Source organism: Choloepus didactylus, chromosome 6, assembly GCF_015220235.1.
Source record: "Choloepus didactylus isolate mChoDid1 chromosome 6, mChoDid1.pri, whole genome shotgun sequence".
NCBI classification, from domain to species: domain Eukaryota; kingdom Metazoa; phylum Chordata; class Mammalia; order Pilosa; family Megalonychidae; genus Choloepus; species Choloepus didactylus.
Genome location: NC_051312.1, coordinates 8,882,671 through 8,903,998, shown reverse-complemented (window position 1 = coordinate 8,903,998; position 21,328 = coordinate 8,882,671). Strand labels below are relative to the sequence as shown.

Here is a 21,328-nt window from a genome sequence, read left to right as displayed (position 1 = left end):
ATTTGAGTGGGATGAATACTTCAGAGGATCCAAGGGGAAGGGGTAGGAGCAGTGGGAGTGATTTTCAGGAAGAAAACAATATTAAAAGTAGCAAAAAAAAAAACTTCCCCAGGCATGGGATGGGGGTGGGTGAGTGGTAAAAGCCAATGAGCGCTGCAGAAAATGGCATAAGGAGCTGAATCACCACTGGCCATGGATTCACTCTGCTATTCTCCGTTTATTGAGTTCCCATCAACTACCTGGCATGGAACCAACAGCTGCTGGGGGAGTGCCGAACAGAGCAGAATGAAGAAACAGCCCCTTCCCTTGGGAAAAGCACAGTATAATCCTTGGAGACAAGATAAAAAGTCAAGTGGCTGAAAAGGTTGAACACGTGCAAGGTTAAGCACAGAGAGCAAGATAAGAGCCTGAGAAGCCCAGCTTCCCTCCACCCGGGCACGCAGGGGAGAGGCATGGTCAGATGCCTTAAGAGAATCACAAAGAAACCACAAAAGCCTGCAGAGATTTAGCAGAGAAGCCAGGGCAAAAAAACAGCAAGAATCATAAAGGGGCCTGGAAAACGTTCTTTGCATTTACCTGGGAAAAGATGATAAAAGGAATGTGCTCCTATATTAGACAAAGCACAAAGAAATAAAGCAGGGCTCTGAAGTGTGCATTTGCACTTGGGTATGTGTTATGTGCACCTATGTGGGTCTGTAATCTCATACACATGGGAGTGTGCACATGATCACATAGGTGTTCTGGGCCTTTGGATGAACCAGCCGGAGGTTGTGTGCGAGAGTGTGTGTGACTGTACTTTTGTGTGAGTGTGAACAAGTAGAGCCAGCAACCTGATTCAGTTCTCTTGACTTCTACTGCATGTGGTCAGCCTCCCTCACCCACTGGCACAAAACGGCCTGAACTCGAGACTAAAGAAGAATGTAGCAGTCACTGGGGACCTGAGCTCCCAGGGAACAACAGGATCACGAGCCGGCCCCTGCTCTCCTACCTTCCCCTCTCTGGGCCTCAGTTTCCTCACCTGCAAAACAAGGACATTTAAGCAGCAGCTCTCAACCTAGGGGGCACGTCACTGGCACCTCTGAAGTTCTAAAATACCAAGAGATGCCCAGGACCCACCCTGGCACCACCGAACCCAAACCTCCAGAGGGAGAGCATTTGAACCAAGTCCCTCCCCAAGAGATGCCCAAACCCAGCCTTGTTAAGGAGAAGGAATAGGATGGCGAGGTGAGAGTCAGTCATGGTCCAAGGGGTTCTCAGTGGCACAGAAGGCAGGCTGGGAGGGTGAAGGATGACAGACCCCAAATGCAGAGGATCCCAACCTTCAGGAGCTCTGCCAGAAAACCAGCCAGATGAAATTGACAGGGATAAACTCAAGCTCTGCACTGATGCTAAAGAAAAACGTCAATGGCCACAAGCCACTAGCAACAGCAGGTGCTTTGGGGGAGGGGAGCCGGATGGCTGAGGACAGCAGAGAGAGAACTACATACATTTCACTATACTTTTTGTGTCTTTTGGATTTTGTTTCATATGAATGTATTAGCTTTCCTTTAAAAAAAAAAAAAATCACTGGGAAGAAATCATTGGTGGAAGCCCAGGCTTGGGGAGAAGAACCTGGCTGGACTGTACCTAGGATGTACAGATCCAGAGGTTTAGCCGACCACGAGCTTAACTTGAGCAGACACATCGCTGTGCTGTTGGCATTAGCCTCAGGGGTGGACAGAGGGTGTGTGGTCAGGGAGGACCACCCACTGTGAGCGGTGCAGTTTGCACCTTGCCTGGGCCACTGGACCCTGGGCAGAGCACCACATTCTGAGAGGTATCTGGAGACCACTAGGCTTGGGCAAAGGGGCTGGGGTTTGTCAGCCCAGGCAGAAGACGGTGTGGGGTGCCACTGCTACTCCAAATATCCTCTCTGGTAAAAGGGAGCCTGAAGAGACAGCCACAGCTGGGGTGAGCACTGCAGGAAGGCACTTTTCAGTTAAAGAGGGAATTTCTAACCTTTAGAGTTTTCCCACAGCAGAGTGAGCTTCTGGTCACAGTACATACTCAAACTAAGGTTGCTGGACCATCTCCGTGAGAGATGGTGCTGAGGAGATTCCTGCACACACCAAGATGCCCACTCAGTCAAGTCTGACTCTGAACCCACTCTGCCTCAGCAGACATGCCCCAGAGCCCTGAGGCACCAGTGCCAGGGCTTGCTGCATAGGTTTTGTCCCTCAGGGTGGTCATCCTGCTGTCCTGACCTGGAGGCAGTGGGGTCAATCTGGAGTCGCCACCCACCCTGGGCTGTGGAGTGCTGGACCAGAGCCCCAGGCCTGGGAGGGCCCTGGCAGAGCCAACAGGTGCATCCTCTGCCTCTTATTAAACAACACACACTCTGTGCCGGGCAGGAGCTGCTCTAAGATTAAACAAGACAGAGGGGTCCTGGCCTGCATTCTAGGAGACAGCAACCCACAAGACAAGGGTTAGACGGGCTAAGTGCTCTAGAGACAGTTAAATGGGCACAGAAGGGCCGCTCTAAGCCGCAGGAGTCCTCTCTGCAGAGGTGACATTTTCTCTGAGCTCCAAACGACATCACCACAGACCAAACATGCTCCACCCCACAGAGGCACGAGTCTCTGTGTTGATACCTAGCTTCCCCTTGCCACCCCTTTCTCCTTTACAGCCAGAAGCCTCTGTCCACGCCCCTCAAGAAGCACCGCTAAGAAGCTGTGAATCCCCAGCAGGGACATGGACAGCTCTGAAGGGCGCTGGAGCAGAAGCAGACTCAGAGTTGTGGTTGAGACCCACCGTCTGGAGATCTGGGTTCAGATCTGAAGATGGGTTTAATAGTCATACCCACCTCATCGGGTCTTTGTGAGCTTACGTGAGTTAAGGCACTTAAGGCACCAAAAGCGCCCGACACCCAGAAAGTGCTCAGTAAACCCCAACTGCTCTGTTATGTTCGGTCCCAGCCAGGCTCTGGACTCGGAGGTGGCCGGGGCCGAGCCCTCTGCGCCTCAGTTTCTCCGGCCGTCCTCTCTGCTCTCCGCCTTGGTGCGTCGGGGTTCACAGTCTCGCGAGCCTGGGCGGGAGGCCTCGGGACATTGAGCGGCCCGGGACTCCCAGGCTGGAGGGCGTGGGAGACTCCGGCTCCGAACCCGCACCTCGGGCGAGCCCACGCCCCGCCCCCACGACGAGCGGGTCCCGCGGGCCCTGCTCCTTTAAGGCAGCCAGCAGGCCCGGGAGCGCGCGTCTCGCCCCCTCCGACGCCGCGGAGGTAGCGGCTTCACCTTTAAGGCGGCGCGGGGACTGCTGGGAAGGCCGGCGGGATGCAGGCGGCGGGACCAGCTCACCGCTGCGAGTCCCGGTGAAGCGGCGCGGGAGCGGGAGCCCGAGCCCGAGCCGGAGCGGGAGCTGGGCCCGAGCGTGAGGCACAGGTCCGCGTGGCCGATCGGGCGGGGAGAGGGGGGTCAGGTCCCAAAGGGCAGGGAGCCCCGGGTCGGCCCAGGGGAGGGGTCGTCGTGGGCGCGGCCTGCGGGAGGACCAGGCCTGCGGGAAGGGAGGGGGTCGCGGCCCGGGGTGGCCGGGACTGGAGCTCGGCCTTTGCAAGGAAAGGGTCCGCAGGGCGTCGCTCCGGCCTATGGGGAGGGGTCGTCGTGAGCGCGGCCTGGAGGGTCGTGGGACCCGAGGTCTCAGCCCCTCTAGGGGAAGGGTCTCCGCAGGGTCGGTCTGCCCAAGGGGAGGGGGCGCAGCGCCTCTGCCTGCCTGTTGCGGAGGGGGCGAGGGCTGACGGGTCTAACCGGAGTGCCGGGGTCTCCCGCCCGGGAGAGACCCCCGATCCCGTAGGACCGTCCCCCGGCGCGCCCTGCCCTAAGGAACTCCCCTGGGATGCCCTGAGACAAAGCGGCCGGAAGACCCTGAGCAGGTGGTCGCGGGCAGAATCCGGGTCCGGCCCCACCGGCCGCACCGCATTGCGTCTCCCCGGCCGACACGGGCCGGGCGCGCCCCCTGTAGGCCGAGCGCGGGCACGGTGCGGGCTGCCTGCCGGGGCACCTGGGCACCCCGGGGACCCAGGCGTCCGGGGACTGCCAGTGTTTACCTAATTCGGGGCGGACGGCGGTGTGGCCCCAGGCCTGGCGCCCGCCTGCCGGCCCCCCACCTTCACAGGCGGCGCGGTCATGGCCACGATGGTGCTTCCGCGGGAGGAGAAGCTGAGCCAGGACGAGATCGTGCTGGGAACCAAGGCCGTCATCCAGGGACTGGAGACCCTGCGCGGGGAGCATCGGGCCCTGCTCGCCCCACTGGTGGCTCCTGAAGCCGGCGATGCCGAGCCCGGCTCACAGGAGCGCTGCGTCCTGCTGCGCCGCTCCCTGGAGGCCATCGAGTTGGGGCTGGGGGAGGCCCAGGTAGGGGGTCTGGGGTGCTGGAGTGAGAGGGCACGAAAATAATCAGACCTTCCAGAGGAGTCCTGGCAAATAGGAGCAGGATCTAGCAGGGAACATCTGTTCCCTGGAGCCCCATGGTAGGGACACCAATAAATGCATGCTCCTTGGAGACCCCGCCCTGCCCTGCCCCAGGACACCCTGATCACTCTCTGGCCCCCACACAGGAAGGACTTTGATCCTGGCTCCCCTCTACCTAGCACAGACTGGCTAGCCTAACGGAACAGAAAGGAAATCCTTAAGAAAACCAATACCTTCTTCCCCCCCACAAAATAATTATTCATTTTTTTATTTGTTCATTAACAGTGAAGTTATCAAGTGCGTACTATGTGCCAGGAACTTGTTAGATGCCAGGGTAGAGAGTCCAACAAGACAGACAAGAGCCTTGTCCTAGTTTAGTATGAAGAGGCAGAAACACATGTATACAAATAATTGTTACAGACTGTGGTAGGTTCTTGGAAGAAAAGAACAAGATCTTGTGTTAGCCTGTGGCAGGAGGCCCTGTCCATTAGTTAGGCAAGGAGGGAATGAACCAGCCTCCTGAAAAGGGAGCAGGGGGAGAAGTTTCATGTGCAAAGGTCCTGAGGTGGGAAAGAGCTTGTCGTGGTTGAGGACTTAAAGGTGTGACTGGAGCTAAGCGGAGGAAGGAAGGTGCACAGAAGAGGCTGGTGGAGAGGGAGGCAGGAGCCAGCACATGCTGTGCCTTGTTTGGATTTTATTCTCAGGAAATCAGGAAGCCTCTGGAGTGTTTCAAGCAGCGGACATGGTCTGACTGAGGTGTGGAAGATGAGCTGTAGTGGGTCAAGGGTAGAAGCAGGTAGCAGATGGCTTGGATCCACTGCTGGAATTCAAATGAGAGATGGCCACTTTGAACTAAAGGGGTCACCATGGGGGTGGAGAGAAGGGGACAAGTTCTGGATGTTTTGGAGGCAGATCCAGCAGGACTTGGGAGGGAGTAAGGGGGAAAGAGGAGGGCAGGGCAACTCCCAGGCTTGTTAAGCCTGAGCAGGTTAAGACTCTGAGAGCCTGGGGGAGCGGGGAGCGGGATTCTGGTTTGGCCTCCTGAAGGTGCACTGCAGGATGAGATGCAGATGGAGGTGTCCAGGAGGCAAAGGGGTGTGCCAGGCGTTGGTTCTAGGGGAAAGAGTCTGGACCCCACTCCCAGATCTTGGCCAAGCGACCGCCTGGCTGTGTGACTCCTGGGCAGGCTGTGTCGTGGTGTTTTCCTTGTCTGCTGTATATGCTTCCAGGCTATTGAGGGAATTTTTTTTTTTTTAAGCTAGTGGTTATGAAAACCCCTGTCACTTAAGGTCTTTGCTATCCCACTACGAAGTGCTGAGTCCCAGACTGCCTCAGGGAGGGCAACATGTTGGTCAGCTGGCTCTCGGGTGCAGAGAAGCACACACAGGGACCCGGCTTTGGGAGCTGGAACTAGGGGAAGGGAGCCCTGCTCTGCTGGGGCCAAGGGTGCAAGTGGGAAGAGGCTTCGCTGCAGAAATGACCCCAGGCCTGGAAGGCTGAGAGGGGGTTCAGCGGCTGGAGAAAGGAGGGAAGACATTTCAGGCAGAGGGCAGAACCCGGGCCAAGGCCCCAAGGCAAGAAGAGCCTGGGAGCTCAGAGAAGAAGTGATCGAGTTTGGGGAAAGGGCTGGGGCCAGAGGCTGAGGCCTCCGGATCCCCTTGTCTGCCCGTGGCTCCCCAGACCTTCTGGGGTTTCCAGACACCCACGTATTCCCTCCCTGGAAGCAGCAGAAGGGCAGGGGGTGTCTTAGACCCTCGTGGCAGAAGTCAGGATAGGATCCGTTCGTGGCCCTTCAGCCATCTATCAGAGTCCTTTGAGAAAGTGCCAGCCCTGAGGCAAGGACAGCAGGGGAAGGCTTTTATTTATTTGACCACCCCTGGGTGGGAATGAAACTGGGGAAAGGGACAATGGTAGAGTGGCTGTGGCTACAGGGGTTTGAGGACAACCCTCAGGGGAGGCAAAGGAAGAGTTTCCCAGCTCAGGTAAAGCACTGCTCACCAGTCAGCCCTGCTCATGCTCAGAAACCACCTGGCAAGATGGGGGCTGGGCCATCAGTGCAGGTGACTAGCTCGAGCCCAAAACAGGGGTGGACTTGCTCAGAGTCCCAAAGAGCCAGACCAGGAGCCCAGGGCTCCTGACCCCAAAAAGGAGTCGGGACCACCAAACCTGGGTTCAGGCCTTGGACCATGGGCCACATGGGGCCTTGGAGAGAAGTGCCAATGAGAAGGTGAGTCCCTCAGCCCCACAGCTCCCCACTGGGTGACAGCCCCAAGGGGCCCCAGCCGGTGGGCAGACAGGGCCCTGACCATCATCCCGGCTGGCTGTCACAGGTGATCCTGGCACTGTCAAGCCACCTGGGGGCCGTCGAGTCGGAGAAGCAAAAGCTGCGGGCTCAGGTGCGGCGCCTGGTACAGGAGAACCAGTGGCTGCGAGAGGAGCTGGCAGGGACACAGCAAAAGCTGCAGCGCAGCGAGCAGGCCGTGGCCCAGCTCGAGGAGGAGAAGCAGCACCTGCTGTTCATGAGCCAGATCCGCAAGCTGGATGAGGACACCTCCCGCAACGTGAGCCCTCACCAGTGCCGGTGCCACCCGGGGCAAAGGGGCCTGGGTCAGGGGTGGGGGGCAGGAGGCAGACCCAGCTCCGACCCGGCCCCCTGACCCTGTGCCACCCCTCCCGATGCTCATCCTGTCTTCTGCTCAGGAGGAGAAGGGGGACGTCTCTAAGGACTCTCTGGATGACCTGTTCCCCAACGAGGATGAGCAGAGCCCAGGTGCAGATGGGCAGTTGGTTGTGGGGTGAGGGGAAAAGGGCTGTTTGAACTCTGTGTCCTTGGGACCCAGAGATCACAGGAAACCGGGTCTGAGCGGCTGCCATGCTTCTTCCTGCCTCTTTTCTGACCAGCATGTCGGCTTTAAAGGCAGTTCCTATACCCTGCTTCTCTTGCCCCCAAGCTTTATGAGGAGCAGATACCAAGTCCAGCTCTGCCACTAATTGTGCTGTGGCCACTGGTAGAGTTTCTCTCCTCCCTGAGCCTCCCTTGGGGTAGCCAGGAGAGTCCAAGGAGACATATGCCCAGTGCTGCGCCCAGGGCCCAGGCCTGCCCTGCTCATACCCTGAACACGTTCTGGAGCCTCTGTTCTGCAGCTGCGGAAGCTGAGGCTTGGGGTGACTTGCTCTAGAACACACAGTTTTGGGATTCCAAACCTACTCCTTCTAGGCAAGGCTGGGGTGACTAGACCCACTTTACAGATGGGGCAACTTTACAGTGACTTGCCTAGAGCCACCTGTCAGGTGGGTCAAAGGTAGGGCCAGCACGTGCTGGCCCTGCCTAGTGGGCAGATGGGACACCTGACCTCCTGCCTTGGCCCTGCAGCCCCCAACCCTGGCGGAGGGGAAGCGGCTGCCCAGCATGGGGGCTACGAGATCCCAGCGCGGCTCCGAACCCTGCACAACCTGGTGATCCAGTATGCCTCGCAGGGCCGCTACGAGGTGGCCGTGCCACTGTGCAAGCAGGCACTCGAGGACCTGGAGAAGACATCGGGCCACGACCATCCTGATGTGGCCACCATGCTGAATATCCTGGCGCTAGTGTATCGGTGAGGGCCCCCTGGCCAGTTTCCCCCAGAGAGCATCTGCACTTCCTTCCCAGAGGCTCCGGCCCTGGCTCACAGACCCTTGGGGCCTGCCAAGGGCCAGGGTGTGACTCCACTGGGCAGCTGGGTGGCAGAGAAAGGAGGAGCTTGTGTCCAGGGGGGGTTGAGCCCACAGCGGCTGCAGGCAGGCACAAGTCTCAGTCTAGTTCAGGACAAAGGCTTGGGCGGAACCAGGGAGGGGGCAGCTTGTGAGGACTCTGGGGGGTGCTGGACAGTCAGCACAGCTGCAGACCCCATGGCTTTAGGAGGGCCTTGGGGGAAAGCTGAGTTCACCCTGAACACAAGAGGGTTGAGAACTGTTTTCCTGGCAGAGAGAGCAGCATACAGCAGTGTGAGCAAAGGCATAGGATTATGGAGAAGAAGGAGTACTTGAGGGGTGGCAGGAAAGTTCTCTGAAGGGCAGGGGCATGGGGAATGAGGTGTGGGAGGCAGGGCTGCAGCTTCCAAGCTGGAGGGCAGGGTCTCCCCACTCTGGGTCATGCCCACTCATCAGTCAGTGCAGGGGGAGGGAACACGGGCCATGGCAGGAGGGCCTGGGGTCAGAGGGCCGCCCACATCACACTCCTGCCTGCCCCCAGGGATCAGAACAAGTACAAGGAGGCCGCCCACCTGCTCAATGATGCCCTGGCCATCCGGGAGAAGACGTTGGGCAGGGACCACCCAGCTGTGAGTAAGGGGCGCGGGGGCGGGGAGGCTGCCCCTGCCCGGCAGGGCCTTGGGTCATGGAGCCTCCATTCTCCCCACCCCGCAGGTGGCCGCAACACTAAACAACCTGGCGGTTCTGTACGGCAAGCGGGGCAAGTACAAGGAGGCTGAGCCACTGTGCAAGCGGGCGCTGGAGATCCGGGAGAAGGTGGGAGCAGGCGGGGTGGGCTGGGCAGGCCAGGTGGCTGGGCAGGGGTCTGGGCAGGCCCTGAGCCCATCCCCTGGCTCCCATCCCAGGTCTTGGGCAAGTTCCACCCAGATGTGGCCAAGCAGCTGAGCAACCTGGCACTGCTGTGCCAAAACCAGGGCAAGGCTGAGGAGGTGGAATACTACTACCGGCGGGCACTGGAGATCTATGCCACGCGCCTGGGGCCTGACGACCCCAACGTGGCCAAGACCAAGAACAACCTGGTACCCTAGGGCTGGGAGGGGCTGGTGGGAGGGAAAGAGGGAGGAAGGGGGAGGGAGGAGAGGAAAAGGCTCAGCTTCCTGTGGCCTGCTCACCTCTGGGCCCCTACCCACCCACCCCAGGCCTCCTGCTACCTGAAACAAGGCAAGTACCAGGATGCAGAGACCCTGTACAAGGAGATCCTCACCCGAGCTCACGAGAAGGAGTTTGGCTCTGTCAATGGTGAGTCCATCTGTGGCTCTCATGTGCCCCAGCTCATTTGGCACAGCCCCCTCAGCCATCAGCCTCCAGGGCACACACTGCAGGACACAGGCTTCACCTTGGATGGTCTCCCAGGACTTCCCGTGAGCACCTGAGCACACACATAACCGTACAGCCTCTTGGGGCTTGCCAGGCCATTTATTTTGCATACCCCGTGCCCTCGGCCCCTCTCTCCGCTGGCCACTTCCTGCTCACCTTTAGGGCCCAACCCAGATGTCTCTCCCTCTGGGAAGCTGGCCTCTGGCCCCCCTGATGGTCAGTTGTTTCTGCTCGGGGGTCCCTGGGAACCTGGCCCATTGTTCAGGCCTGGCACGTGGCATGTTCAGCTCTGTTCCAAAGGAAGGTCTGTTTCTTGTTCATTCATTCAACAAAGCCTGACCCTGGGTATCCCTGTGCCCCCCTGCAGACTCCAGTGGGGCCCTATATGGGAGGCTGATGACAACCCCCTTTATCTCCCCAGGGGACAACAAGCCCATCTGGATGCACGCAGAGGAACGGGAGGAGAGCAAGGTAGCTCTGTGGGGCAGGATGGGGGCAGGTGTCAGGGGAGGGTGGAAGAGGCTGGGTCTCCTCTTCCCACTTCCCCTGACCATTCCTTCCCCCAGGATAAACGCCGGGACAGCACCCCATATGGGGAATATGGCAGCTGGTACAAGGCCTGTAAAGTAGACAGGTGAGGGCAGCAGGGCAGGGCAGGTGTAGTGCAGGTCGCAGGGAAACAGCATCCGGGGTGGGGGCCGAGGCCCAAGCTGCACAACCCCTGCTGCCCACACCCAGAACACACACCTCTTCTCTGCCGGCCCATCTCTCAAGGCCCAGGACAAAGGCCACCTGCCCCAAGAAGGCTTTCTGTACTGTAACAGTCTGTTTATCTCACTCATGGGTCTCCCAGCTTTTAGTCCTGGTAGCCATATCCCACCAGGGCCCTGGGAGCAGCTCCTCAGCCCCGGGGTAACTCCCCCAAGACAGGAAAGGCCCGGTGAGCCTAGCAGAGGACTTGACATACAGGAGGGGCCTGGATTCTCATTGGCTAGATGGTTCTTTGGGGCCCACAGTGAACTGGGTGCCAGGGTGGGCCCTGGGGAGCACTGAGTTTGAGAGTGTCCTGCTGTCCCACCCATAGCCCCACAGTCAACACCACCCTGCGCAGCTTGGGGGCTCTGTACCGGCGCCAGGGCAAGCTTGAAGCTGCACATACGCTAGAGGACTGTGCCAGCCGCAGCCGCAAGCAGGTGGGGCTACATGCATGGGGGTGCAGTGGGGCCCTGGGGGGGGGGGCCCTGTGTGTGGTGTGTTCCAGTCAGGGCCCATTACACCGCCTGATGCTCCCTGCCCCCGCCCCCCAGGGCCTGGACCCTGCAAGCCAGACCAAGGTGGTGGAGCTGCTGAAGGATGGCAGTGGTGGGCGGGGAGACCACCGTGGCAGCCGAGACATGGCCGCAAGTGCCAGGCCTAGGTTAGAGTCTGACCTTGAGGATGCGGTGCCTGCAGCTGAATGGAGCGGGGTGAGTCTGAGGGCAGGGGGTGCTGGGAGGCTGGGTGGCTGGGTAGCCAGTGCAGCACAGAAACGAGCCTGCCCACCCCACAGGACGGCAGCGGCTCCCTGCGGCGCAGCGGCTCCTTTGGGAAGCTCCGGGATGCCCTGAGGCGTAGCAGTGAGATGCTGGTGAAGAAGCTGCAGGGCAGTGGCCCCCAGGAGCCCCCTAACCCCAGGTGAGCCCCCCTCCCAGTGTATACCCCTCAAGAACTGCCCCTAACAACCTGCCAATGCCAGATGAGCCCCTGACCCAGAGTGAGCTCCCCCATCTCTCTCCAGCCCCACCACCCACCAAGTTTGCTTTGCTCCCAGCATCCTCCCTCCCCAGACCCAACCTGACCCCATCCTCCCCCACTGGACATGTCACAGTCATCTTTTCCCCCCAGGATGAAGCGGGCCAGTTCCCTCAACTTCCTCAACAGGAGTACTGAAGAGACCGTCCAGGTATGAGTGGGTGGGTCCCTGGGGCCAGGCCTGCCCACTTGCTGAGCTTCTCAAGCCCCAGTTCCCCTCCTTGCCCAGCATCTCTGTTCATCCGGCCATACATCCTGTCTCTGTTCCAGGCCTGGCTTTGGGCTAGGCTGTGGGAAGACAGGTGGGGGAAAGGAAAGCTAGCCCCTGCCCTGGGTGGACATGGACACGGCCAGTGTCAGCACAGTAACCTGGAAGTGGGCAGGAGCATGAGAGCACCAGGGGGGCTTTGGGCCAGACCAGGCTCTGCCCCTGCCCGGCTCAGGGACTCTGGCTGCCTTTGCCCTGAGGGCCTGGCTGACTTGGGCACCTCAGGGCCAGAGAAGCCCAGATTGGCAGGTGACCTGAGCACCTGCCCCCTCTGCCCACAGCCTGGAGGCACCGGCTTCTCTGACAGCCGCACACTCAGCTCCAGCTCCATGGACCTCTCCCGACGAAGCTCCCTCCTAGGCTAATGCTGAAGGGGCAGCCGGTCACCAGAGCTTCCAGCCGGCACTGTTCCCCCCCCCCACTCCAGCCCTGTGCATGGGCCTTGCTGCTTGTCCTGCCTGTCCTTCCCAAGGACCCTCTGTCTTTTCTGTTCAATCTCAGGGTATCCTCCTCCCTTGTCATCTCAGCCTGAGCCCTGGAGGCTGGGCCTGCCCGCTCCAGCTTCCACCCCTTATTTATTCCTAACAGCAGGGCCCCTCTTCCCCAGCTTCCGGGCCAGGGGCAAGCAGGAGCTGCCGGAGGACTCTAAGGTAGAGACTCAGCGGCCGCCCTCCCCAGATACCCGGAGCTAATAACACTAAGCACCTGCCGTCCCTTCAGCACCCCTGCCCTCCCCCGGCCGTTGCTTCTGTATATAGAGAAATAAGTTATTGGCCGCGCCCCTCCCCTCAGTCCACCGTACTACCCTGGCCTCTTTTCCCCCCTCCCTTCTCTAGTGGTACCGCCCAGGCCTTAATCACCCCCATTCCGCGCGGTGGCGTCTCCCAGGCTCCGCATCTCGGGGTCGGCGCCTCCCCCAAGGGTTCCCAGGACCTTCTCGCGCACCTGCTGGCCTCAGAGGGGCGCGCCCTACCCGGCCAGCCCCCGGGTGCCCCACGGCCGGGCCCTGCCCCACGGCCGGGCCCTGCCCCGCGTCCCGACGTTATGCACTGCTCCTCCGCGCGGCCCCGCCCCGGTACGGCCAGACCCCGCCCCGGGCACCGCCCGCTGAGCCATCCTGCCACGCCCCCTCCCGCGCTGCAGCTTCTCGTGAGCAGCGGCGGTGGTGGGCACCCCCGCCCGCCGGGGCAGGAGGGGCTACCCTAGTTGAAGGGTATGGCCGTCGCTCTCCATTTTCAGATGTTGCTGTAGAAATAAAGACGGTTTGACTCTTAGCCGGGCTTGTTTTGGGGCTCAGCGTCACTAGATCGGGGGTGGGGAGAAAGGGGATCGGGAAAGATCACGCGTGAATGGAGGAGGGGGTGGTGTCGGTCACGTCCGGCTCCCGCGCACCTGGGGCACAGGTACCCGGGCCCCTTGCTGGAATTGTTTGGGGGCCTAGTTTACGCGACCGGAAGTCCTCCGGAAAGGTTCAGTTTTCCGCCTAATAGCCTTCACCCCTGGGATTATTCTAGGGAGCGCGGGCTTGGATTGAGCTCTGTCCTTTATCCTAGACTGTTTGACCTTGAGAGGGTTCTCCGGGTTTCAATGTTTTAATCTATAAAAATGTGGGTGGTGACACCCTCCCGGGGCTGCGGTTGTGAGTTGGGAGCATCCAGCACACGGAGAACCCCAGATAAATGAGCATCGCCTTTTACTCGCATTTAATGCTCACAACCCTGCGAGCTGGGAAAGCAGGAGTGAGTGCCTCCGTCAGAGAGACGTTAAAAGGGAGGGTGAACCCTAACCCCGGCCTAAACCGAGTTTCCAACGTCCGGACGCCGTCGGGATCCGGAGCGCGGCCCTCAAGCGCAGGTCCGCCTAAGGGACGAACTACAAACCCCAGTAGGCAATGCGCCCGGGGCGATGGGGCGTGGGCTGAGAGGGGCGCGCTCTCCGGTTTACGCCTGCGCAGCAGTAGCGAGCCGGACAACACTACAAGTTCCGAGAAGCAACGCGGCGAAGGACCCAGTCGGGAATGTTTGCGCCTGCGCGCCGTGGGCGGGGCCTGTGGGGCGGAGCGACCACCATCTTGGAACGGGAGGCGGAGCAGAGCCGACTGGGAGCGACCGAGCGGGCCGCCGCCGCCGCCATGAACCCCGAATAGTGAGTGAGCCCCGCCCGCGCCGTTCGGCGCAGCCTCGATCCTGAGTACGGGGCTGTACGCTTACCGGGCTTGTCCGGCCCGGGTCAGGACTGCGCGGCGCCCCCACATCCGGGTCCCTCTTCCGCTGACACCCCTACACACACATCCGGGTCCTGCCCCTCCCCCCGGGGGCCCCGGGACCCCGGCTCTATTCTCGGAGTCTTCGCACCCGGAGCCTAGAGGCAGTGATCCCGAGGGGTCCCGCTTGGAACTCAAGGCACTGGCCCTACCAGGTCTTACCAGTCAGGTGACCCCGCAGCCCCGGTCCCTCCCGGCCTCAGTTTCCCCACCTGCTGCTTGAGGGTGGCGGCCTACGTGCGGACGACGGTCCTGGCATTTTGGAGCCTGCACCATAGTCTCGGGTCCTTAAGTCGGGGGCTGTAAGTTCTTCTGCCCTTCCCGTTCTCCTGGAGCCCGGGCCCGGCCCCAGGGCTGGTCAGACGCGGGAAGCCGCGAGGCGCCGCTCGGGGCCGCTTCTCCCGCGGGTCCTCCGCTCCCGGCCCTCCCCTCCCCTTTGCGCAGGCCCCCGGCCACCACCGTCACACCCCTTCCCTTGGCTCTCACCTTGCAGTGAAGTTTAAGTTAGTTTAGATGACTGTGGTGGGTGCTTGCCCCCTTTCAGTGGGTTCTCTCTTCCTCACTTCTTGGTCACTCCCCCTTCGGGACGGTGACCCACCTCTCGCATCCCGGATTTTTCAGTGACAGTTTTCTCCAAGGACCAGTTGGTTACCTTCTTCCCTTTCTGCCACTTCCTTTTTTTCTTCTGAATCTTGCCCTCAGGTTTCCTTGGGGAAGAGTGAAGTTCTGTGTTGGATTGTAAGGGGGACCAGGGAAGGGAACCAACAGGCTACTGCAGAGACTGGAGTCTGGCAGATCTGCTTTCAGTTTTGTGCTTAGGGCAAGTCCGTTCAGTTCTCTGACTTCCGGGTTTCCTCATTAGATGAGAAGAACGATGCCCACTTCGTTGGACTGTTGTGAGCAGTTAGTGAGATGACACGTTTGAAATGCTTAGTCCAGGGCCAGGCACAAGTAGGAAAAGGAGAACATTAACTGATGTTATGTTGGTGCCACTTGTTGGTTATTGTGTTCCTGCCAGCTTCATACCAGGTTGTTTGCCTAGATTGTCATTCAGTAGGTTCTGGATGGGCTGTGGCTTCTACTTCTGGGGCCAAGCTGGGCACACTACAGAGTGTGCCATGGGGTTTCCCTAAATAGCCCGTACTGGACAGAACCACAGAGTCTGTCAGCAATCAGGGGAGGATGCCCACCTCTGTCACAAACTGATCCTTGTCATGTCCCTCTCTGTGCCTCAGTTTCTTTCTCTGGGAACTGGGAATTCAGATTCAGCACACTGAGAACCCTTTGGGATAGGTAGCTATGTTAGGTAAGGGGTGAGCCCCCTCCCCCCAGGACTGGTGGGAGGACCTAGTGCACACCGTAGTATCGTGTAAACTGAGGCATGCCTTCATAGCATGGGAGACTGCTGTAGCTGTGACTCGGGGATGATGGGAGTAGGCTCCCTTCCTTCCTCCATGCCTTCCTATTCTGTCTCTCCAGTGACTACCTGTTCAAGCTGCTTTTGATTGGTGACTCGGGCGTGGGCAAGTCATGCCTGCTTCTGCGGTTTGCTGTGAGTAAGAAGCCTCCTATCCCTCCCATCTGGGGTTCTGGCCGGGCATTCGGGGGGAAGAGGGGGCAACTCAGAACACAGTAGTTGTGAGACACAGGGACCAAGCTGGAAGTTGCAGGACCTGCTGGCAATACTTCTGACTGAAGAAAGGCACAGGGCTGGCAAGTTGGGGTGCTGAAGACTGGAGTTTTGCAGTTAGGAGTTCAGCTGGATGAGTTTTTCCAAACTGGGCCTCTGGCCTGTTCACTGGCTCCTAACCTTCCAGGATGACACGTACACGGAGAGCTACATCAGCACCATCGGGGTAGACTTCAAGATCCGAACCATTGAGCTGGACGGCAAAACCATCAAACTTCAGATTGTGAGTATCACTCTTCCTAAAGACATCAGCCTCAGGAGGGGAGCGGGGCATGGAGCCAAGGGCTGAGGCTGCCCCTTGCCTGCTCTCATAGTGGGACACAGCCGGGCAGGAGCGGTTCCGGACCATCACTTCCAGCTACTACCGGGGCGCCCACGGCATCATCGTGGTGTACGACGTCACCGACCAGGTACTCCTGGCCTCGCCTCCTCAGCCTTAGGTCTCTGGCTGTTGCTTCTTTTTACTCTTCCCATTCTCTTTTCCCGATGCTGCCCGGAAAGGAGACTGTACTTGGGCTCATTTCACAAGGAGGGAAGCAGCCACAGAGATGGATCTTCAGGGGCCCCTGATGCAGGGTCTTGGCAGAACCAGCCCCCACCCTGACCCCCCACATCCCATCCCCCCCCCACCATCTCCCCCTTTCCGGATTTGCCACCTCATTCTGCACCTCCTGGTCAGCTGGCTTTGGTGGTGGTTTAGTCAGCTGTTGGCTCCTGAGTGGATGTGGGGAAGCAATCGGAGGGCCTTAGACCTGGAAGTGAGGGAGCCTAGCGCTCTGGTCCCAGTGCAGGCAGGGGCTGGGAGTCCTGTACCTGCTGTGGCAGCACAGTCACCTGTCATTGGCAGCAGCCACGGTAGTGAGGATTGTGGTGTGAACAGTTGGAAACAATCCTACCATACCCGAAAGTACACTGAATCTGTCACAGCTTCTCTGCCTTTTGATGTTCATCACGTCCCAAAGAGGTCTGCGTTGTTGTTCCATTTTGTAGACAAGGAAATGGGCCCAGAGTGGCGAGGTGGCTTGGGAGGGTCCTGCAGCTGGTTACGTGGCAGAGGTGGAGAGCCTGGGTCTTCTCGTTCCACCTGCTTTTCTCCTTTACCAAACCCCGTGGCTCCCCAGGGCTAGGCGCTAGGGACATGGAGATGCTAACACTATCCCCGGCCAGAGGCGTCCCTGTCCTTAGGGGCTGCTGGACTCTTCAGGCTCCCCAGGACTCGGGACTGCCCAGTTCCCACGCAGCCTCCCCCAGTTTGTGGACACACAGCTGTGGTTGAACAGCACACCTCTCAGGGCCCCCATGGACCCTCTGACTGCCAAGTCCGATGCCTTCATTTCAGTTCTTGTTCTCTTTGACCTCTTGTGGTTTTTAACTCCATTCTCCTCCCTTTCCTTGAAAAGTTTGTGTTTGTAGTTTCACACACACACACCCCTCCGACCCCCACTTCCTGCTGCATTAGATTTTGCCTTTTCAGTGTCTTTTTACTGGTTCGTCCTGTACTTTCCCCCACAACCTCACGTGTTGTGCTTCCCCAACTCTGCCTCAAGCCTTCTCCTTACACTTCCTGCACGTCTCTGGCCACTTTGTTGTGTGCTGTGATTCCTGCATCTAAACAGCTGTCACTTAGTGATCTTCTTGTCCATGTCAGACCCAGTGCTGGCACCCTGTGTATCAATTCCAGGCTTCACAGGAACCCAGTGAAGTCAACGGCAGGGTCCCTGTTCTCCAGATGAGGGGACATACTTGGAGAGGTGACAGGAGCTTGCCCATGGCCTTCTAGTCAGGAAAGGCAAAGCCAGCATTGGCACCCAGGGTTCTTTGCCTCCAAGCCCACCCTTTCCTGCTCCAGGCAGCCCCTCCTAAAGCTCCAGCACATCCTGTCCTGACCTTATCAGCTTTCCCCAGAGAAGTTCCTGCATCCCCATCTTTCTAACAGAGCTCTTGTCGTCTGACCAAAAGCTCTCCCCTCCCCCATCCACTCAGGCTTCAGTCCCCTGTATTCTACCCCATTGTCTCTCAAATCTGTCTCATAATAATAGCAGTGATGAGGATAATAGCAGCTGCTAATTAAGCACTTGCTATGAGTCAGGCCTGCATCCATCAGCTCACACTCAAACAGCAGCCCTGCCAGAGGTACCGTTTTGTAGAGACGATGCTCAGAGAGGTCAGGTGACATACCTAAGGTCACACAGTGCATGGCTGAGCCGGGGCTTAGCCCCAGCATGGTCCTGTGTACTTCCCTGTCTCACTCCCCGGCTCAAGGATCATCTCTTTCCTAGGTTATTCCACAGCTTCCCAGCTGGAGGCCGTCTTCTTGCCAGTCTGGCCTGGCCTGCACACTCCTGCCAAGATTTTCTTCCCAAAACACAGGTGTGATCCTGCTGCTCCCCTCCGAAGAAAACCTCCACTGGCCCCCTCTGCCCTGGCCTGTCCCCTCTTCCTTCCCTTCCCTGCTCGGGGCCTGTGCTCCAGCAACATTCCACCTCTCCCCACTCCCCAGAGACACCATGTTCCTCCCACTCTGGGACCAGGCATGTGTCCCTCCTCAGCTGGCACTTCCCCGTCCGTCCCTCTTCCTCCCACACAAAGGCCAGGGCATTCCTGCCTGCTCTGGTCAGTGCAGCCTCCCCGGACTGGTGGTCCTGCAGTATCGATCACCCATCTTGCCATTGTGTGTGTCCTGGTCCCTTCCTCTGCTGTCCCCTGAGTGCCTTGGGATAGGGCTCAGGCACTGGTCCCCTCTCTGTCTTCAGCAGCCAGCATGGGTGGCAGAAGGTGTAAGTTTAAGGAAATTAGCTACAGCACGAGCGCTTTCCCTGGAGTCTGTCATCTGCCCCCAGGGGTGGCAGGCTGCTGGGAGATGCTGCGACCAAGTGATGAGTTTGTTAGTGCCGTATGCAGGAGGGATGTCTGGTCTGTTCCAGGAATACCTGTCTCTGTCATAGGCTCGGGCCTCCTCCGCATGGTCCTTCCACCTCCCGCTAGGCTCCAAGGCTTCAGACCGCAAAGGGATTTGAAGGCCACTGTGGGAACTTACAGATTGGTGCTAGCCTCCTGCTCGGGCCAGCAGCCTCTTTTTCTACTCTGCCCTGTCCCTGGCTTGTTTTTCTCCTGAAGCTGTTCGCTCCTCACCTGTGGTCAGGCTTTTCTATGTCTCAGGGAGGGACAGAGCAGCTGCGAAGCAGAGCCGGCTGGTCTTGAGGCCTGGGCAGGTATTGAGGTGTTGGGGCTGTGCTTGGCTTGGCTTTTGGGGACCAAGACGGAGGGCGTCAGAGAGGAGAGCTAAGCCTGGAGGAGAAGGCTCCCTCTGGGTCCCAGCACCCAGGTCTCCTGCCTTTCTCAGGGGCCAGGGCAACCCCCTTCCCTTCAAATAAGCCCTTCTTCTCCAGGCCTGGGGTAGCAGTTTGGGATAGAATAAGTTTTGACCCCAGTCCCTTCCAGGAATCCTACACCAACGTGAAGCAGTGGCTGCAGGAGATCGACCGCTATGCCAGCGAGAACGTCAACAAGCTCCTGGTGGGCAACAAGAGCGACCTTACCACCAAGAAAGTGGTGGACAACACCACCGCCAAGGTGAGCTGGCCGGACTGGGCCGCCCCATGGGGGCTGGGCCTTCTGTCCCTCACCCTTTCCCCCTCTTCCCCTCTTCTCTCCTCTCCCGTCAGGAGTTTGCAGACTCCCTGGGCATCCCCTTCCTAGAGACAAGTGCCAAGAACGCCACCAATGTCGAGCAGGCGTTCATGACCATGGCTGCCGAGATCAAAAAGCGGATGGGGCCTGGGGCAGCCTCGGGGGGTGAGCGGCCCAACCTCAAGATCGACAGCACCCCTGTGAAGCCGGCTGGTGGTGGCTGCTGCTAGGGAGGGGCACGTGGGGTGGGATGGGGAGCACCTCCTCCAGATGATGCCCCAGAGGGGGCAGGAGGTCTTTTCCCTCTCCCTGTCCTGGGGCATTTGAGTCTGTGGCTTTGGGGTGTTCTGGGCTCCCCATCCCCCTCTGGCCCATCTGCCTACAGCCCTGAGTCCCAGTTCCTGTCAGGGCCCCCAAAGGAGGACACCCAGGACCTGTGGCCAGGGTGGGGTGGGGGCTTGCTCTGCTGCTGCCTCTAGGTCACTTTAAAGATACCCACCGCACCCCTCTTTTTGGGATGAGGCCCCTCTGTCTGTCATTGTCCCCACCCCCACCCCCCCAACCCCCATGGCTGTTGCAGTGGGGTTGCTCTCCTCCCTCTTCCTCCTTCACCCCCTTTTCCCAAGGGCTAGGGCCTCCCTGGCCTCCACTGCCCCTGGCTGCAGTCAGTGCCCGGGGCCCACAGCAGGGCCAGTGCACCCAGGACCTGGGATCCAGGGCCCTGGACCAGACCTCAGGACGGGCATGGGGGCCACGGGGCCAACAGCCCACTTTTCCCCTCTTCCACCTCCTCTCCACCTCCCAGCACGTCCAGCTGCAGCAGGGCCTGAGCACATTCGGGGCAGGTGGGCGGGCAGCCGGCAGGCCTTGTCTTGAGCCTGGGGGGAGCCTGCTCCTGCTGCCTCCTGCCCTGCCAGAGCCAGGCCCATGTGCCTCCTGCCCACCAGGCCCCTTTGTCCCTGAGGCAGGCGGAGGTGGAAGGCCCACCGTGCCAGGGCCCGGGCATCAGCCTTAACCCTTGCTCCGCCAGCACCTCCTTCCTTCCTTGAGGCAGCACATCTGGCTTACTTGCCCCCCTTCCATCCGTCCCTTGGAGCCTAAGAGGGCAGCGCCTCATGCCCTGCCGCTGCTTCTCTGGGGAATGTGGGTGTGACCCAGGGTTGGGGGCTCCTCTGGCCGCCCCCTCCCCATCCAGGATCCTACCCCTCTGCCCTCTGGCACAGCTTCTTCCTGCAGAAAAGCAAACCTCTGTTCTCTACCTAAGAAGCCATGTCCCTCGTGCTGTCTCTTGCCTTTCCCACCTGTGCCCTGTCCTCCAGCTTGTATTTAAGTCCCTGGGCTGCCCTTGGGGTGCCTCCATTCCCCAGTTCCCCTCTGGTGTCATGTCAGGCATTTTGCAAGGAAAAGCCACTTGGGGAAAGACTGAAAAGGACAAAAAAATCAATAAATTTCCACTGGCCCTTGGGTGAGCCAAGGGTTTTTGCAAGGAAGTTGCTGGTGGCTGAGTGTGGTCTGTGCCCGCCTTGAGCTGGAGGGAGGAAGTGGACCCCTGGGCGCGGGGGGAGGCACAGGGGTCCTGGCGTGGCCTCCTTCCCAGGATTGCTGTTAAGCCCTTGACCCACTTAACTGGGGCCGCAGAGCTGCCTGCCTCTGTGGTCTGTCCCCAGGGGCCCAGCACTGCTCAGGCAGGGAGGGAGGGAGGCGGCCGCCAGCGAATACCTGGTGTTCGGCCCCAGCGTCCTGGCAGGCGTGGCGTGCCCGGGATGCGGGATCCGGGGAGACTGTGCCCCAGCCCCCTGGTCCCGCGCCCCCGCCAAGCTTGATTCTGGGTCCAGGCCTGGTGCCTGCCCCCTCGGACAGTGACAAGCACTTCGTTCTGAAGGCTGCTTAGTCCACGGTCCCGGCCGCGCGCGGGCCGCGGTGGGTCAGGGCAGGTGCCCGCGCCCGGGGACGCCAGCGTGGCGGCGGCGGGTTCAGTTATGTGACAGGAGCGGGGAGGGACGCCCGCGACGTGCGTGAGTCCTGCATCCGAGTCTACGTGTCCTGAGGGCGCGTGGCCGAGGAGCCGGTGGCGCGGGGGCCGGCGGCCGGGCCGGGAGGGCGAGCGGAGGGGCGCGCGGAGCCCCAGCCCCGCCCGAGGCTGCTCGCTCGGCGGCCCCGCCCCCGGCTCCGCC

The 21,328-nt window shown here is 60.0% G+C and overlaps 2 protein-coding genes across 3 annotated transcripts; both read left to right on the top strand.

Annotated features, from left to right (window-relative positions):
* Nucleotides 1-2,810: 2,810 nt before the first annotated feature.
* KLC2 (kinesin light chain 2) lies at nucleotides 2,811-12,845 on the top strand. Of its 2 annotated transcripts, none has more exons than XM_037838051.1 (16): nucleotides 2,811-3,419; nucleotides 4,150-4,388; nucleotides 6,776-7,006; nucleotides 7,146-7,215; nucleotides 7,819-8,041; nucleotides 8,677-8,764; nucleotides 8,850-8,951; nucleotides 9,041-9,214; nucleotides 9,335-9,434; nucleotides 9,934-9,983; nucleotides 10,079-10,146; nucleotides 10,597-10,705; nucleotides 10,820-10,978; nucleotides 11,062-11,186; nucleotides 11,397-11,454; nucleotides 11,853-12,845. In XM_037838051.1, exons 2-16 carry the CDS (start codon nucleotides 4,161-4,163, stop codon nucleotides 11,934-11,936), a joined length of 1,869 nt encoding a protein of 622 aa, XP_037693979.1. In that variant the 5' UTR covers nucleotides 2,811-3,419; nucleotides 4,150-4,160; the 3' UTR covers nucleotides 11,937-12,845. The 2 variants fall into 2 exon arrangements, with proteins under 2 accessions (XP_037693979.1, XP_037693978.1); XM_037838050.1 differs by having other exon boundaries at nucleotides 2,812-3,419; nucleotides 4,114-4,388.
* A 755-nt stretch (nucleotides 12,846-13,600) lies between these two features.
* RAB1B (RAB1B, member RAS oncogene family) lies at nucleotides 13,601-20,644 on the top strand. Its single transcript, XM_037838052.1, has 6 exons — nucleotides 13,601-13,716; nucleotides 15,314-15,386; nucleotides 15,652-15,747; nucleotides 15,839-15,934; nucleotides 18,966-19,097; nucleotides 19,190-20,644. Exons 1-6 carry the CDS (start codon nucleotides 13,703-13,705, stop codon nucleotides 19,382-19,384), a joined length of 606 nt encoding a protein of 201 aa, XP_037693980.1. The 5' UTR covers nucleotides 13,601-13,702; the 3' UTR covers nucleotides 19,385-20,644.
* The last annotated feature ends 684 nt before the right edge of the window (nucleotides 20,645-21,328 follow it).

Excerpts from the sequence above, each read along its gene's own strand:
- RAB1B (XM_037838052.1), top strand. Across the intron at positions 15,935-18,965 it reads TGTACGACGTCACCGACCAG|GAATCCTACACCAACGTGAA; the intron begins GTACTCCTGGCC and ends AGTCCCTTCCAG. Across the intron at positions 19,098-19,189 it reads TGGACAACACCACCGCCAAG|GAGTTTGCAGACTCCCTGGG; the intron begins GTGAGCTGGCCG and ends CTCTCCCGTCAG.
- KLC2 (XM_037838051.1), top strand. The coding sequence starts at position 4,161 with ATGGCCACGATGGTGCTTCCGCGGGAGGAGAAGCTGAGCCAGGACGAG. Across the intron at positions 7,216-7,818 it reads CGAGGATGAGCAGAGCCCAG|CCCCCAACCCTGGCGGAGGG; the intron begins GTGCAGATGGGC and ends TTGGCCCTGCAG. Across the intron at positions 8,042-8,676 it reads ATCCTGGCGCTAGTGTATCG|GGATCAGAACAAGTACAAGG; the intron begins GTGAGGGCCCCC and ends GCCTGCCCCCAG.